The sequence below is a fragment of the Siniperca chuatsi genome, linkage group LG22 (assembly GCF_020085105.1).
Source record: "Siniperca chuatsi isolate FFG_IHB_CAS linkage group LG22, ASM2008510v1, whole genome shotgun sequence".
Classification (NCBI taxonomy): Eukaryota; Metazoa; Chordata; class Actinopteri; order Centrarchiformes; family Sinipercidae; genus Siniperca; species Siniperca chuatsi.
Genome location: NC_058063.1, coordinates 21867566 through 21882565, shown reverse-complemented (window position 1 = coordinate 21882565; position 15000 = coordinate 21867566). Strand labels below are relative to the sequence as shown.

The window sequence follows — 15000 nt, the reverse complement described above, 5'->3', positions numbered from 1 at the left end:
AACATTGCAGTGTGGACTCCAGCAGATCGGCTCTCCTTCTTAATTATCCAGTTTGTGTGTTCATGTGGAGCTAATATGTATCTCAGTTTCCTTGTTTTTATCTTGTAGATGTGCAGCTGGAGTTTGGGGTGATGGAGGTTACACCAGCAGTGGAGCAGTTCACGAGGAGACCATTCGTGCAGAGGAAGAGGAGATAAGAGAGGATAAAGCAGACAACACATGAAGAACAGCTATGAGCAAAGGCGAAGCAAACTCTGTCTGAGGTTCAGAAACATCTGGATAACATCAGGAGCCATGAAGTAAACTGACACACAGTCCTGCCACGTCTCTGCAGTTGATGTGGAAGATCAGGTTTAATGTTTAGTATCGACACCAGCTGGCAGCTTGTGTAGACAAATGTAGAAATACGACATACAGAGTAGAAACAGTAACTTACAGTGAAATAACAGCAGGCGCTGGTCGTCCGCTGTCTCTGTCCATGGTGCTGAACTGACCCCAGAAACTCAAACCACTTCTGACCCATCTGATTGATTCAGGTATAAATGATCTTATTAGCTACTTATACATAGTATTTATTCAGCTAACCATGACTGTAAAAAGCACCAATGGTGGAAGAAGTTTTCACATCCTTTACTTCAGTAAAAGTACTGACACCACACTGTGAAAATACTCCACTACAAGAACAAGTCCTGCATTCAAAACCTAAAGTATCTAAGTATTATCAGCAAAATGTACTTTATCGTCCCTGTGCAGTAAAACGCTCCTGTCAGTGTTTTATTATATCTGATGTTTCTGGATTCATATTCCTGCTGCATTAATGTGTGTGTTGCATTTTACTGCTGCAGATAACTAAAGCTGCAGTAAAAAGTACAATATTTCCCTCTGAGATGCACTGCATACAATCAATAATATCCATTTCAATATGTTTAACTACCAGATGAAATAATACACTTATTTTCTTCTTCTTCTTCCTCTGTGCCATAGAGCTCCATTGTCATCCAAAAACTATTAAAAACACATCAACAGTTGCACTGGGAGACAAGTTCCTTAGATTGACTTTTGTCCTTAAGAGAGATTTAATAATCTCCAGTAGTTTGTTTTAAAGTCACATTGTATGATAAAATGCTTTGCTGCATGCATTGTGCTATATACTGTAAGTTGTCTCGGTGTTGCTCTTCCTGAAGTTCAAGTTTCATCTTCTCAATGCTTCTTGCTGTATCACGAGGGAATCTTATTTCTGTTCACTGTAATGAAAATGAATAAAAAATGAAAATTAAATTGAAAATTAAATTATACTGTTTGAGCTTATTGTACTCTCGTGTGATTTCATAGTTTACTGATCTCTTATTATAAAAGTTGGCTGTTTCATGCATGAGCACTGTCTGTCCTTCAGATGAGAACACAGGGCGAAACTTTGATTTGTTTATCTCTGCGTGAAAGTGTTCAAGCTACCATTACCAGCACTGTTTAGGTGTCATTGTCAGGTGACTCAGGTTTGTAAAGGCGTTCTCTCAGCCGACAGGCGGAGAATCCATTTGCAAATGTCTGTTTGAATATTGCAATAAAACTCTGAAAGAGATGTTGTTGTTGAATTCACTTTATTTCAGAAATTCCTACAACACCATCTTCCTCACAGGCTGAAGTGTCCTCTCCACTTCCTCTGTCTTCTCCATTTTCACACTTTACATTTTCTTCATTTTCCGTTTCTGTCTTTCGTAGCTTATTTGTTTGTTCTGCCTTTCTCTTTTCATGTTGGTCTGCAGTCTCTCCTCCTTCCCCAGTTGCTCCATTTGTCCAGTCAGTGTGGATGACTCTGGACTGTCAGCCTTAATCTTGTTTTCGTCTTTCCGGACCAGATTTTTGAAATACTCAGTTGTAGCTTCCTGTTTCCTCTTGATTCCTGTGTGCCAACAGAAGAAGAAATGTTAAAATTTGCTGTGTTCGTGTAGTTTTGCCTGAGAACAGAAAACACGTGTGAGATGAAATAAGGAAACTAAAGAAGCACAACAGAAATATGATGGTTGAGCTGAAAATATGTTTTACATCAAATGACAGGAGAAGAGACATTTACTTGCATTTCAGGTATAACATTTAAGTTTTGCATTGCAACATGAGGAACAAAGCATTTGGGACTAGTGCCACAGATTAGTGACGGTCAGTTTTTCTTGTTACACTGATCTCACCCTCGTCTGGAACAGGCTCCCAGACCAACCAGTGAGAGTCACCAGTGCACTGACGAAGACATACAGGTGGGAACGCTGACAGCTGTGCTGAATGGTTTATTATTTATTTTTTTTATATATTTCCCCATTCTGTTTTGCATTTTGCTTACATTAGTTTACAAGTCAATTTTAATATTAAATCATGAACATTGTGCTACAGTATATAATCTATTGGTGCTTTGCTACATATCACTCCAGCCAATAAAGAGCAATAAGTAGACACAATAAGGAAACTTTAATAGTGACTTACTTTCAGTAACTGTGGGACAACAGAATAATAATAATATGAACACCATGGCAGCAAGAGGAATGCCGCTGATCCAAATCCAATCAAGAGAGGACTGAACCATGAAGACAGCAGCTGAAATGATAAAAACACAGAACAGCATGACCTTTTAAATCAAACTAAACCTCAACAGTTTAAACAGTGACAAAATGTGTAATTTAGTTAGAACTCTTTATAACCTGGAACATGGATGTGTGTCTCTCTGGCCTGGTTGATGTTCTGCTGTTGGACTCTACAGGTGAAGCTGTTGCCGTGTCTCTTCACCACAGTCACTCTGCTGCTGACAGTATAGAGGCCATCAGGACCTCTGATGGTCTCTGTAGGTCCAGCAGAGATGAGCTTTCCCTCACCGTCCAGCCAGAGCACCTCAGGCTCTGGATACCAGCCTGCAGACTCACACTGTAACACTACACCTCCATTGTTATTTAAGGTAACCCCTATGATGGGCGTGGAGACAGCACCTGAGGATGAGAGGAGGAATTTAGAACAGTGGGTTCAGATCAAACACTTCAGCAAATAAGACATGTCACTGATTTGTATCATTGATAAACTACAGAAGCACTTTTTAGGGAAAACGTTGACAACTTAACATTTCCCACCAAAACATCTTGAAACCTTTGCAAACATGTTGAATGTATTTACTACCTCATAAAACATTTGTCTTCTTCTCTGCCACCTTTTATAGCAAATCATCACCATCAGCTGTTATTATGTGGAGTTTAAAGGCACCCTGTGGTGTTCTTGACCTCTGTGCTGTGAAGCAATGTTTTTATCAGTGGGTCCCTGTTTGGTTTATCTTTGTGCAGGTGACACGATGCACAATGTTGCCATTGGTTTCACATTTTTCCACTGATCTACAGGTGGCAGTAATGTGCCAAGAAACGCAGCAGGAAGAAGAAGACTGCTAGTGACTAAACATGGCTGCACACGATACAGGTTTCAAACTGTTCAGAGAATCAGCTTTAAAAATGTTTTATAAGGAAGGAAATGTCACAGACACGCCAGGCTCCACAACCCCACATACACAACGCACCCCCTCACCAGAATACTAATCAGAAACACCTGTCACTACTCACACACCTGAGATTCATCTGCACTTCATCACCCCAGTATATAACCACCTCAGTCACTGTCTGGTCTCGTTCGCAACTAGGACAGATCTCTGTATCCTGCAAACACAATGTCTCGGACTCCTACCTCGCGACTACAAGTGTCTTCCCTTCTCCTGAGCTCCCGATTCCAGTCCAGTGTGTGTTTCTACTACCTCGGATCTCAACCTCGGCTAGCCAAAGGACGGTATCAATTCCATCTACTCACTGTCTGTTTACATCGTGTGTAATAAAACTACCTGTGTCTCATCTTGGTGTCTCCGGCCTCCTCTGTCCATAAAAGGAAATGCATTCAACACGTTTGTTAGACTTCAGGGAAGCACAGTGTGTTTTGGTGAGAAACACTGAAGGTAAACAGAAATGTCTGTTTACAAGAAAACTCCAGAGGGAAACTTTAATGTTTTTCAAGGTTGATTTTACTCCGACTTTGTATTTTCATCTTTTCTTAGTTTGATCATGGCTGCTTACTTCTAACACAAAGTTACATTACTGATCTTTGCGGTCAGTAGAAATATGTAATTCATCATCCTCGTGCTCGTGGCAGCAAGTCTCACTCACCAACAGTGAGTTGGATGGAAGCTGCCTCGTGTATTGATGGAAGGATGCAAAAGTATTTTCCTGCATCAGAGATTTTCACGCTGAAGATTTCCATGGAGACGTTTCCATTCGTCAGTTCATCCACAAACAGTCTTGTACGATAAAGATAAGATGGATTTAGCTGCTGATACAACAGTCGTCCATATTGGTGAACATGGATGTACTTTGGGTCCGAACGAGGTTTGGTCCACATCACTCTCTCAGAACCGGCACTGATGGGAGGTTCAAGGTGACACGGCAGAATGACATCATCACCAACCAGGGCCACGATTGGTTGATGGGAACAGATCAACTCTGACAGCGCTATAAGGAAAATGAAAGAACAAACAAGAAACAGCAGCTCAGTTATAATTCATCAAAATGAAATTTTTAATTCTAAAAGTAATAAAGCTCTGAGAGCTGCATTAAAAACAGGGAAACAGCTAGTATTGCCTCACAGAGCTACCAGTGTGGCTGTAGACTTGAGTAATGATATAATTTTTTAATAAATGTGTTATATTGCCAATAAACTCATGCATTCATTTTGATGTGAATGATTACAATGTCATCGATTTTCATCGCCTCTTCTGACGAAGTCGTCGTTACAGAAATGGATTCCATTTTTCTTTTGGTCTGAAGCTGACTCGTGTCTTCTGCTTTCCGACACATGCACACATCAGTGTGTTAGCGGAGTGTTTTGCATGGAAATTACCTCCAAAAGGCTGCATCAGAAGAACGAGGAAAAGCAAACCCCTGAAGGTCTTGAAGGACTCTCCATGGTTGGACTCATGGTTTGGATGCAGCATCCTGGACTCCTGGAAATTATAAAGGAGAGTTTAAAAAAGACTCAAGTCTTAGTCTGGTTGTTTTCATAAAAAATACACAAAACATCTCTTTACTGAGTGGAAAATTAGGTTGAACATGTAATAATTCTAGATTAGATTTTCGTTTTCATTTGGTTATACTTTTGCTGCTTCTGATGTGGCTTCCTGTTGTAAACTGACTAAACCACAAAGCTCACAGACGAAACATCTATATGGAATCAGGCAGAACATTCACAAATGTATTTCGGGATTTATGTATTAATGGCACACAAAAATATGTATTGTTGTATATAATGATAAAAATATATATATGTATTTAAAAGTATTTGCATTTTCATCAAAAACATAGTTCGATGTTACATTTATATACAAACCTGCGGTAAACCTGCATTTACAAACTGCTTGTCATTTGTGAACTTGTGTAGGTGTTTTGAATACACACTGAATAGGCACTGACTAACAACAGTGGTTATATTTTTACAGTTTTTGATTCAAATTATTGCTAGGGACATTTCAGGGTCGCTGGACCCACTTCTCCACTTTAATAACAAACAGAGAATTTGTTTTTATGTCCATAAAATAATCTGGACATTGTTTTAACAGTCAAAGACTATGAAATTATGACACATCCAACATTTAACATGCAAGTTTTAAGCAACTCTTACCTGCTGTATGACGACTGCAAACTCTTTAATGTGATGTTGTGTTGCTCTTGCCTGACATGAAATGAGGAAGTTTGAGTGCGATACTTCACAAGGTTTTGCACACCAACCACAAACGTCAACCCATCTCCACCTCTCTGAGTCTGTAGGTTGGTTTCATGATTGATGTGTCATACTGACGAGCTGCTCAAAAGCCCGCCCTCTATTTTTTTACCACAGCATATGTAACTGAAGCTTGACTTATAAGCAGTTTGTTACAGTAGTTTTCATATAAAGTTTAGCCCTGTTCATGCTGTGTTTACAAACATCTTCCTGCAGGAAGAAATAAGGTTATATAGGAGGAGATAAAGAAAGGGACAGCAGTGTTTGTACAGCTTCTTTTTCTATTCAAGCTGTGTGATCAGATACATTTCACCTCGCTGAAGCAGAACGGACTTTTCCCTGCTGGTATCACGACTCATCTCGTTTCATATGAAGTATTTCTCATGTCTCTGATGATGTTTGTAATTTTCACATGAACTCTCTTGTAGCTGGACTGTTAAACCCAGAGTTAACTGAGCCAGTTCATAAGCAGCTTTATGATAAACCTGCTGTGTGATACAACTTTGTAAGAGCGAGCATCCACGATTGTCAGTGTTCAGTGACACCAGATACCTAAAGAGACTTGATCTGTGAGACGACAAGGCCCCGGCTTCAAAAAGCTGTTTACAGGAGGGGAAGGTCGTAAAGCCAGTCGTCCTCTCTCTTGTCAAACAGCATGCAGCATCCAATGAGCTTGTTTTCTCACAGTGGAATACTGCATTATCACAATATTACAGGAGTACATTCAAAAAGCGCAGTATTAAAGGTCCAGTATGTAACAAGTGTGTCGAGGACAAATACAGACATACAGTTAAACAAAAAGCTCAGCTTAACAAATACAAGCAAACTTATAACAAACTAGTAACAGACACGTAGCTGTGATGTCCAGGTATGAGTTGGACAACAAACTATCTTTATACGGGTCAGACTGTTACTATAGCTACACATAGAAAAGGCATGTCACTGCTGGAATAAATACTGTATAAAAAGTAGAAGAAGTGGGTTGATGTGCATTTATAAAGAGAACATGTTGTCGTCCTGTTTGGGGGCCGATCCAAAGAAAAGTGTGAGAAGTTTATCAAAAGCTCCCGTGTCTCGTCTGTACAGAGACTCAGAAAGAGTCTACAGCAGCGCTGGCAGCTCTGTGAGGCTGCACCAGCATCACTTCCTGATACTTTCTGTGCACTGAGGTTTGTTTGAGCTGCATCCTGCTGTGGTACATGTCAGCTGTCTGTGTTCCCCCTCTTGAGTTTAGATCGACCAGCATTTCTCTCACCTAGTGAGAAACAAAACAGGTAGTTTGTCACTTCAGGTTCATGGTTCAAGGACACCAGCGTTGACTGTTGATAGAGGACAGGATGCAAACCCTGCTGTCAAATTGTATCAGCTGACAACCAATGCTGCCTTTTTTCTTCAAGTATCTTGAAATTTAAAAAAACAAAAAGACACATTTCACATACCTCGACAGGACTGTGAAGATATCAACTGAAACGATCAATCACATTGTATTTATAGTAAGCATGTGATACATTTATTAATCATTCCTACCTGGAACATGGATGTGTGTCTCTCTGGTCTGGTTGATGTTCTGCTGTTGGACTCTACAGGTGAAGCTGTTGCCGTGTCTCGTCTCCACAGTCACTCTGCTGCTGACAGCCAGAGGTCATCAGGACCTTTAAGTAAAAGATCTGAATACTTCTTCCACCGCTGACTGTTTCCTCATGGTGCCTGGGATCAGCAGCAGTTATGTAAAAACAAACACATACATGCTCTATATCATATTATTAAAATATAAATGTTAAATGATACAAATATACTGTGTATCACTTACCAACAACAAGCTTGGTACTGTGGGAACGTCTGCATGTTTGCTCATCAGAGACTTTTACGCTGGAGAGTTTCAGTGAAACGTCTCCGAGCTCCAGTTTGTCGATGGACACTGATGTTCTTCCTCTGTAGGACGGCTGTTTGGTAACTACGTATTCTTGACTGTTTGCCCTCACAGACACAAGCCCAGGCCTCAGCTCACTCCAACCTCATGTCAGAAGCATTCATTGCAGGTTCCAGGTGGCATGGGAAAATGATGTCATCACCAACTGTCGCCACTATTGGTTGAGATGGACCAATCAGCTGAAGTTGACCTGAGGAGAAACAGATCTGTGGTTTAATTCCTGGCTGCCTTTCTAACTACAGGACTCTGTAGATCAGTGTGTAGGTCAGGAGCTACTAATGAGTAAATGGTCCACATTAGTCTGAATAAAACTGCTTTGGGAATTGTGACCTCTAGCGGCATTTATGTCATTTGTGCAGGACTCAACATCTGAGAATAGACTAAACCACAGTAACTGTAATTTATATGGTTAAAGTCAAGTACAGTACCGTTAGCAAACTCAACAACCTGACATTGGCACTGAAAATAAAAGAAGCAGCTAACGCTGAGGGTATTAATCAGTTTGCTAATATTTGGGATAATAGTTTGGAATCATTTGTTGAAGTTAAAGTTGATGAAGTTGAGTTGTGTCCTTTAACTTCCAGTGCACATAATGGTGTTATTCATGTGTTGCACTGAAATGACCTCCGTGCAAACAGCTGTCCATGCAGTCCTGCAGCAAAGTGTTGTTTTAAACAAGGAGATGTTTTGTCTCCCACTTTGTATAAATGACATGTGCATTTACGGTTTTTTCTGAATGCTTAAGCGCTAATCGTGATTCTTGTAGCACAATTTCTAAAACTATTAATACGTATAGCAAAACCACTCACTGAGTTTGCAAAACTAAAAGCACAAACACTGCTTTGCACTCAGTTTGCAATTTTGTAACACACACTTTGCAAAACTGTGGGCACAATTCACTGCACAACACTCTTTTTGCAGAACTGTAAACACAACTCACTTCTTACACTCAATTACCAAATTTCCAGCACACTCCTAGCAAAATTATACACATGTATGGCTATCATTAACACTATTTTGCCAACTGTCTGGCGCACTGTCACATGTGAAAACTGTTTTAGATAATTAGTTCACTTTGCAATCAGCCTAAGCACTATAAATAAGCAACAGGTCAGCTGTCTGTGTGGAGTACAATGGAAGGAGCAGTAAGAGTGAGAAGAGTGAGAATCAGAGGAAGAGGAAGCGGAGGTGAAGAAGCGAGAGGGTTAGAGGAAGTTAGAGGAAGAGGACAAGGAGGAGCAAGAAGAGGACGAGGAGGGGAAAGAGGAAGGGTAAGAAGAGTAAGAAATAGAATAACTGATGACATCAGAGCTACAATAGTGGACCGTGTAATCAACCATGGGATGACCCTGAGGGAAGCTGGCCAACGGGTTCAGCCTAATCTGAGCCGCTACACTGAGAAAAGCATCATTAGGACATTTCGAAATGCCATACTCTAATGAGAAACACAACAGTACCATACATGCAAAAATACTGAAATTGTTACTTTACAGAATTGCTAGACGTCCAGATGTTGGGGGCAGAGGAAGAGACCCATATAGTGAACATGGTGATTGCCAATAATGCAATAAGACTGTGCGAAATACAGCAGCGCATAATTGATAACGACACCATCTTTCAAAATATACACAGTGTAAGCATTTCTGCACTAAGTCGTGTACCGGCGCGCCACAGAATAAGAATGAAGCAAATTTACAGAGTTCCTTTCGAGAGAAACACAGAACGTGTAAAGCAACTGCGATATGACCATGTGCAGGTAAGCTATAGTGTCATTGGGACTGAATCTGGAAGTGCAGACTGTAGTGCTGTGCATGGGCCTGATGTGCTGCATTGGTTTTGTCTTGTCCACAGAGTGATGGAGCTGGAAGCAGATGCCATGGGACATGAGCTACTTTTTGTAGATGAGGCCGGTTTTAACCTCAGTAAAACAAGGAGACCTGGCAGGAACATTACTGTACACCGTGCCATCATCAATGTCCCAGGACAACGTGGTAGTAACATAACTTTGTGTGCAGCTGTAAGCCAAAATGGTGTTGTTGACCATCATGCAACCATAGGCCCATACAACACTGCACACATTACTGCACACCTTACATGACATGCTCACTGTTCAGAGACCAGAGCAGACCAGATATGTCTTATCATATGGGACAATGTTAGTTTCCATAGGGCTGCTTTGGTCCGCAACTGGTTTACAGATCACCCGCTCTTCACTGTACTCAACCTCCCTCCATACTCTCCATTCTTACATCCCATCGAGGAGTTCTTCTCTGCCTGGAAAGTGTACGACCGTCATCCTCATCAACAGGTAGCCCTTTTACAGGGAATGGAGGAGGCATGTGGAGATATTGACCAGGCATCACGTCAGGCCTGGATACGGCATTCAAGGAGATATTTTCCCCGGTGCCTTGGACTGGAGGATATCGCATGTGATGTAGACGAAATTTTGTGGCCGGACCCAGAAAGACGACATGATGTAGGCTGATTGTCTTTTTTTTTTTTCTTTTTTTTTTGTGAAATTACTATTTTGTGTTCTGACTTTGTCTTGGTTTTGATGAGTGTGAATAAACACCAATACTTGAAGTTTGGATCCCTGTATGTTTACATGACACTATGACAAAAGTATGACCTCAAATTGACATCTGTACACAGAGAAAGCAAAAGCCAGATGTGTTTTGTATTCATACCATCAGTGTGTAGTTGGCACATTGTGTGCTTAGTAGATGATGGCTTGTGTTTACTGTTTGATACGAAAACACCATTTTTACGAAGGTGTGAAGAGTTAATCTAGCTGTGTTACGTTTTTGCAAGAGAACTACAATGTTTTGATAATTGGGTGAAAGGTTTTCTTATCTGTGTGTAGAGTTTTGCAAAAATAGCCGATAGTTACAAAAAATGTGCTTAAGCAATCAGAAAAAACTGTAAATGGTTAGACTGTGGTTTAAAGGAAACCATGTTGAGTATTTTGCCTGTCAGAAAGGCTGTTGTGCCCTCTTGTGGTTGAACTGAAACATTGCAGTGTGGACTCCAGCAGATGTCGCGGGTGACTGGAGCCTATCCCAGTGACTTCGGGCCTTAGGCAGGGCACACCCTGGACAGTGGCCAACTCGTCGCAGGGCGAACACAGACACAGACAAGGACAGACAACCATTCACTCACACATTCATTCAATACGGGCAATTTAGAGTTATCAATTAACCTACACATGCATGTCTTTGGACGGTGGGAGGAAGCCGAGAGAACCGGAGAGAAACCCACGGTAACACGGGGAGGACATGCAGACTCCACCCAGAGAGATTGTGTGATGTTGGTCCGGTCCGGGAATCGAACCCACGAACCCACGATCTCCTTATTGGGAGGCAGGAGCTGTAGCCGCTCTGCCACCGTGCACCCCAGATCGGCTCTCCTTCTTAATTATCCAGTTTGTGTGTTCATGTGGATCGAATATGTATCTCAGTTTCCTTGTTTTTATCTTGTAGATGTGCAGCTGGAGTTCGGGGTGATGGAGGTTACACCAGCAGTGGAGCGGTTCACGAGGAGACCATTCGTGCAGAGGAAGAGGAGATAAGAGAGGATGAAGCAGACAGCACATGAAGAACAGCTATGAGCAAAGGCGAAGCAAACTCTGTCTGAGGTTCAGAAACATCTGGATAACATCAGGAGCCATGAAGTAAACTGACACACAGTCCTGCCACGTCTCTGCAGTTGATGTGGAAGATCAGGTTTAATGTTTAGTATCGACACCAGCTGGCAGCTTGTGTAGACAAAAACTTGAGTAAAAGTATATTAAGTATTATCATCAACATCATCTACTTAAAGTGTGACAGTAAGAGTCGTCCCTGTGCAGTAAAACGCTTCCTGTCAGTGTTTATTATATCTGATGTTTCTGCATTAATGTGTGTGTTGCATTTTACTGCTGCAGATGTTTCAGGTTGAGCTCATTTTAACTGCTTTATATCCTGTTGGGCAGTTTAACCTGCAGCAATGCATCATGGTCTATAAGATCATCGCGTGTTCGTAGCGTCACTGCCCTGTGAGAACCACGTATCTCTAAAAAGTCGACGTTTCGTGAGAGAAACAGCCTGTTTTCAGCTCTGTGACGATGCGTTTCCCAGCTGATCCGAGGGGGGGTTAAAGAGTTTATTCAGCTTATCAGAAATATTCAAAATCACCAAATTTGGGGATACGTGGTTTTCACTGGACAGGAAGGGAATTAAAAATTGTAATCTGAAAAGTAACGATGTTTGCCCCTGAGATGCAGTGAAGTGGAAGTATAAAGTTACTGTACTCAGTAAATGGACTTAATGTCTGTGGTAAGAGCTACTTCCTCTGACTCTACATTAGACTGAAGTGGCTCATGTAGCTCTTGTAAATTGTCATGTCCTATTTTTGGACGGAGGTTGTTTGAGGACAGCTCTGGCTACGAAGACATCTGTAGCCTGAGGGCCCATTTACTCATTGGTTTGTTTGGTCATTCATCCAGCCAGGTGAGCCTATAAACCAGTTTAATAGCATGTTTCGAGCACAGTAAGTCCTTTGTTTGAGGATGACATTTCCTGTTGCTGGACATCATGTTGTGTATCACAGATACTTAAGGTGATGGTTATTTGTTTCCCACATGAATAAACGTGCTTCAGGAACAGAGGAATCTCTCATCAGCCGGCTGTAAACGTTTCTCGTAGGCAGTGAAAGTTTTTGTTTTGTTGTGTCGACTCCTGAAATTCCTGTAATTATTAACACAGTAGGACCCAACGCCTCAACGGGGCAAAAGACAAAAACTGTGTTTAGATTGAAAATCAATCTCGTTAAGAACGTGCTGAAGTTCTCGAGGACAGTCCGATCTAGGTTTCCTTTCAATTAGAGGTTGTATGTTTGAAACAGGGTGGTGGAAGGTGTCTAAGTGCATTTACTTAAGTACAGTTTTGAGGTACTTGTACTTCACTTGAGTATTTCCATTTTATTCTACTTTTATCATTTTACTTTACTAGATTTCTGTGGGAAATCTCTACTACATTTGTTTGACAGCTTTAGTTACTAATTACTTGTCAACATTTTTAGATTAAAAAAAAAAAACTGATCAGTTTATAAAATAAAACACATCGTTTAAGATTAAAACAACCATTTTGGCTTGTGACCTCAAAACCAGTGTGTAGTCGTGTGTCCTCGTCATGTTTTAGATGTCTTTGAATTGTTATCAGTTCCACCAAAAAGACATTTTCCCTGTATCTCCTCACATGGTTTCATAAACAGGTCATCGGTATCTGATATTTCACAGAAAAGCAGCTACAACAGTGCCGTGCTGCGGTAACATTGGTGCATCAGTGTTAGTAATGGCATGTATCAGTCACAGGGGCCAATTTTCTGCCAAATGAGTACTTTTACTTTTGATACTTTTAAGTAAATTTGGCTCATAATAATATTTTATTTATAATTTCCTTTTATTAAAGTAAATGCAGGACTTTTACTTGCGATGGAATAGTTTTACTTTTACTTAAAGGATCTTAGCATTTATTACGAATAAAATACCGAGCCAAACGCCTGAGCGAAGGGTTATAACAGACACTGCACTGAGAAGGAGATGCAGTGGAGTCAGGAGGGAATCAGAAAAGACAGTTTCATAATTCTGATTTCAGAAGTTGCAATAAAGGTGTTCACAGAGGCTTCAGTACTGTATTTATTCAGATAAATGCAACTGGAATCATGGGGATCTATTTCAAATAAAAGTACTGTAATCTACTGTACATAACACTGTAATACACACGTGTTCTCGGCTTGACTTTAATGTGAAAATAAACCAATAATCGTCAAATTAGGAAATGTGTGTTTAGTTCAGGGGCTGCTTACAGCTGCGGGAAATCTAGTGTTGGGCTGCTCTCCCTGAGTGTAGCTGTGTCACATGACTTCCTCTCTGCAGCAGCTGTGCAGAGCGCGTGACCCAGATTCACGCAACTTCAAGACACAGTTCATGTCACGTTCAAGAACTGTTTCGGGAAATGGGAAATTACACTTACAAATCAAACTAAGTCACACACCCAAAAAAAAAACCCATACAAGCCAAATGAGGCTTTGATACAAATTTCCTGACATTAGTTAGAACCTACAACAGCAGAAATGAACATGAGGATGTTTTCAAAGAGTGTAAGTAATTGAATTAACACTGTGTCTTTGTGGTTTGCATCATTTGAGTTTACTTAAAATTACTATAAGATACATTGCTGAAAAGTCGATTTGTCCATATTGTTATTAATAACCAGTGTTAACTGAGACATCTTTGTGTTTCTTTTATGAAATATGTACCGACTGTGTTAAAGTTTTTGTTTCCATAAAAGCAGCAAACCTACATCTGCATTCAGGGTGACAATACTTTGCACATTTTAAACTGTATTTTTTTTTTCATTTTTCAATATTACATTTTGCTGTTTATGTTTAGCAACAGCTTTTCACATCAGTATCATATACTGATTATATTTATTGATATTTATTGATATGATATTTATTAATACTTATATTACTGCTGTGCAGTATCCACTGTCTAATGATCTGGTTCATCTGCTACACTTAACTTGACAGTACTCATTAGTGCACTATTACTTATCACTTATATTATTACACTGTATTATACCGTATATACTTATCAACCTGTAAATCCACTTTTGTACTTACTACCTTTGCTGTATTATAGTGTATTGTAGAAAAGGTTTCAGTCGTAGTCGTCTGGACGCTGTTTTCAGAATCAAGATGTCTCGGCTCCCATCAGGAAGTCATTCTCAATTGTGAAAATGGTCTGAGAACTTAAGTCCCGCCCTCAGGGAGGAGTCTACCTGAGTATCTGTTGTTTACCCTGCCTAGTTTCACCTGAAACTGACCTTCTTTTGTTTCCATGATGGCCCAGTAATCAGTAATCAGGCCTATTGTTTTCTGGCTGCACCTCCCTCATCACTGTTAAGTACCTGATTAGCATGTGATTGGCTTGACCACGGTGTTAATACACTGTGGTAAACTTTGGGCAGGTTGAATCTCAGACCACCATTTCTGTTCAAAGAGGGGTTTTCTTTTTTCACAAAAATGGCTTCTTTGACTCGTCTTTCAAACCAACTCTTCTCTCTACTAAGAATCTTCACCTCGCTGTCTTCAAATGTGCGGTTTGTAGCTTTCAGATGCAAATGCACGGCGCTCTGCAATCCTGAGTTAGCGTGTCGTCTGTGCTGATAAAGTCTTTTGTGAAGTGGCTGTTTGGTCTCACCTATGTACTGTTCTTTGCAGTTTTCCTCACTGCACTGAATAGAATA

The 15000-nt window shown here is 40.6% G+C and overlaps 2 protein-coding genes across 3 annotated transcripts in view; both read right to left on the bottom strand.

Annotated features, from left to right (window-relative positions):
• Positions 1-15000, bottom strand: part of LOC122870151 (butyrophilin subfamily 3 member A2-like) — a 145917-nt gene that overhangs the window by 74097 nt on the left and 56820 nt on the right. Inside the window, exon 2 of one of the 2 annotated variants that reach the window (XM_044184024.1) lies at positions 4176-4517. The exons of the other annotated variant lie outside the window; for it this stretch is intronic. Coding sequence (XP_044039959.1) covers positions 4176-4517 — 342 coding nt within the window. The remainder of the gene's footprint in view (positions 1-4175; positions 4518-15000) is intronic. 2 annotated transcript variants of the gene reach the window in all.
• LOC122870277 (butyrophilin subfamily 2 member A2-like) lies at positions 1582-6175 on the bottom strand. The gene is made up of 5 exons (XM_044184406.1): positions 5683-6175; positions 4906-5008; positions 2688-2969; positions 2473-2583; positions 1582-1900 (listed from the first exon to the last, which is right to left on the bottom strand). Exons 2-5 carry the CDS (start codon positions 4997-4999, stop codon positions 1683-1685), a joined length of 705 nt encoding a protein of 234 aa, XP_044040341.1. The 5' UTR covers positions 5000-5008; positions 5683-6175; the 3' UTR covers positions 1582-1682.

What these genes read in the sequence shown, in the direction of transcription:
- LOC122870277 (XM_044184406.1), bottom strand. Translation starts at nt 4,999, where the DNA reads ATGCTGCATCCAAACCATGAGTCCAACCATGGAGAGTCCTTCAAGACC. An exon ending in TCTGATGCAGCCTTTTGGAG is followed by an intron (nt 2,970 to 4,905) that starts GTAATTTCCATG and finishes TCTCATCCTCAG; the next exon opens with GTGCTGTCTCCACGCCCATC. An exon ending in TTGTCCCACAGTTACTGAAA is followed by an intron (nt 1,901 to 2,472) that starts GTAAGTCACTAT and finishes GTTGGCACACAG; the next exon opens with GAATCAAGAGGAAACAGGAA.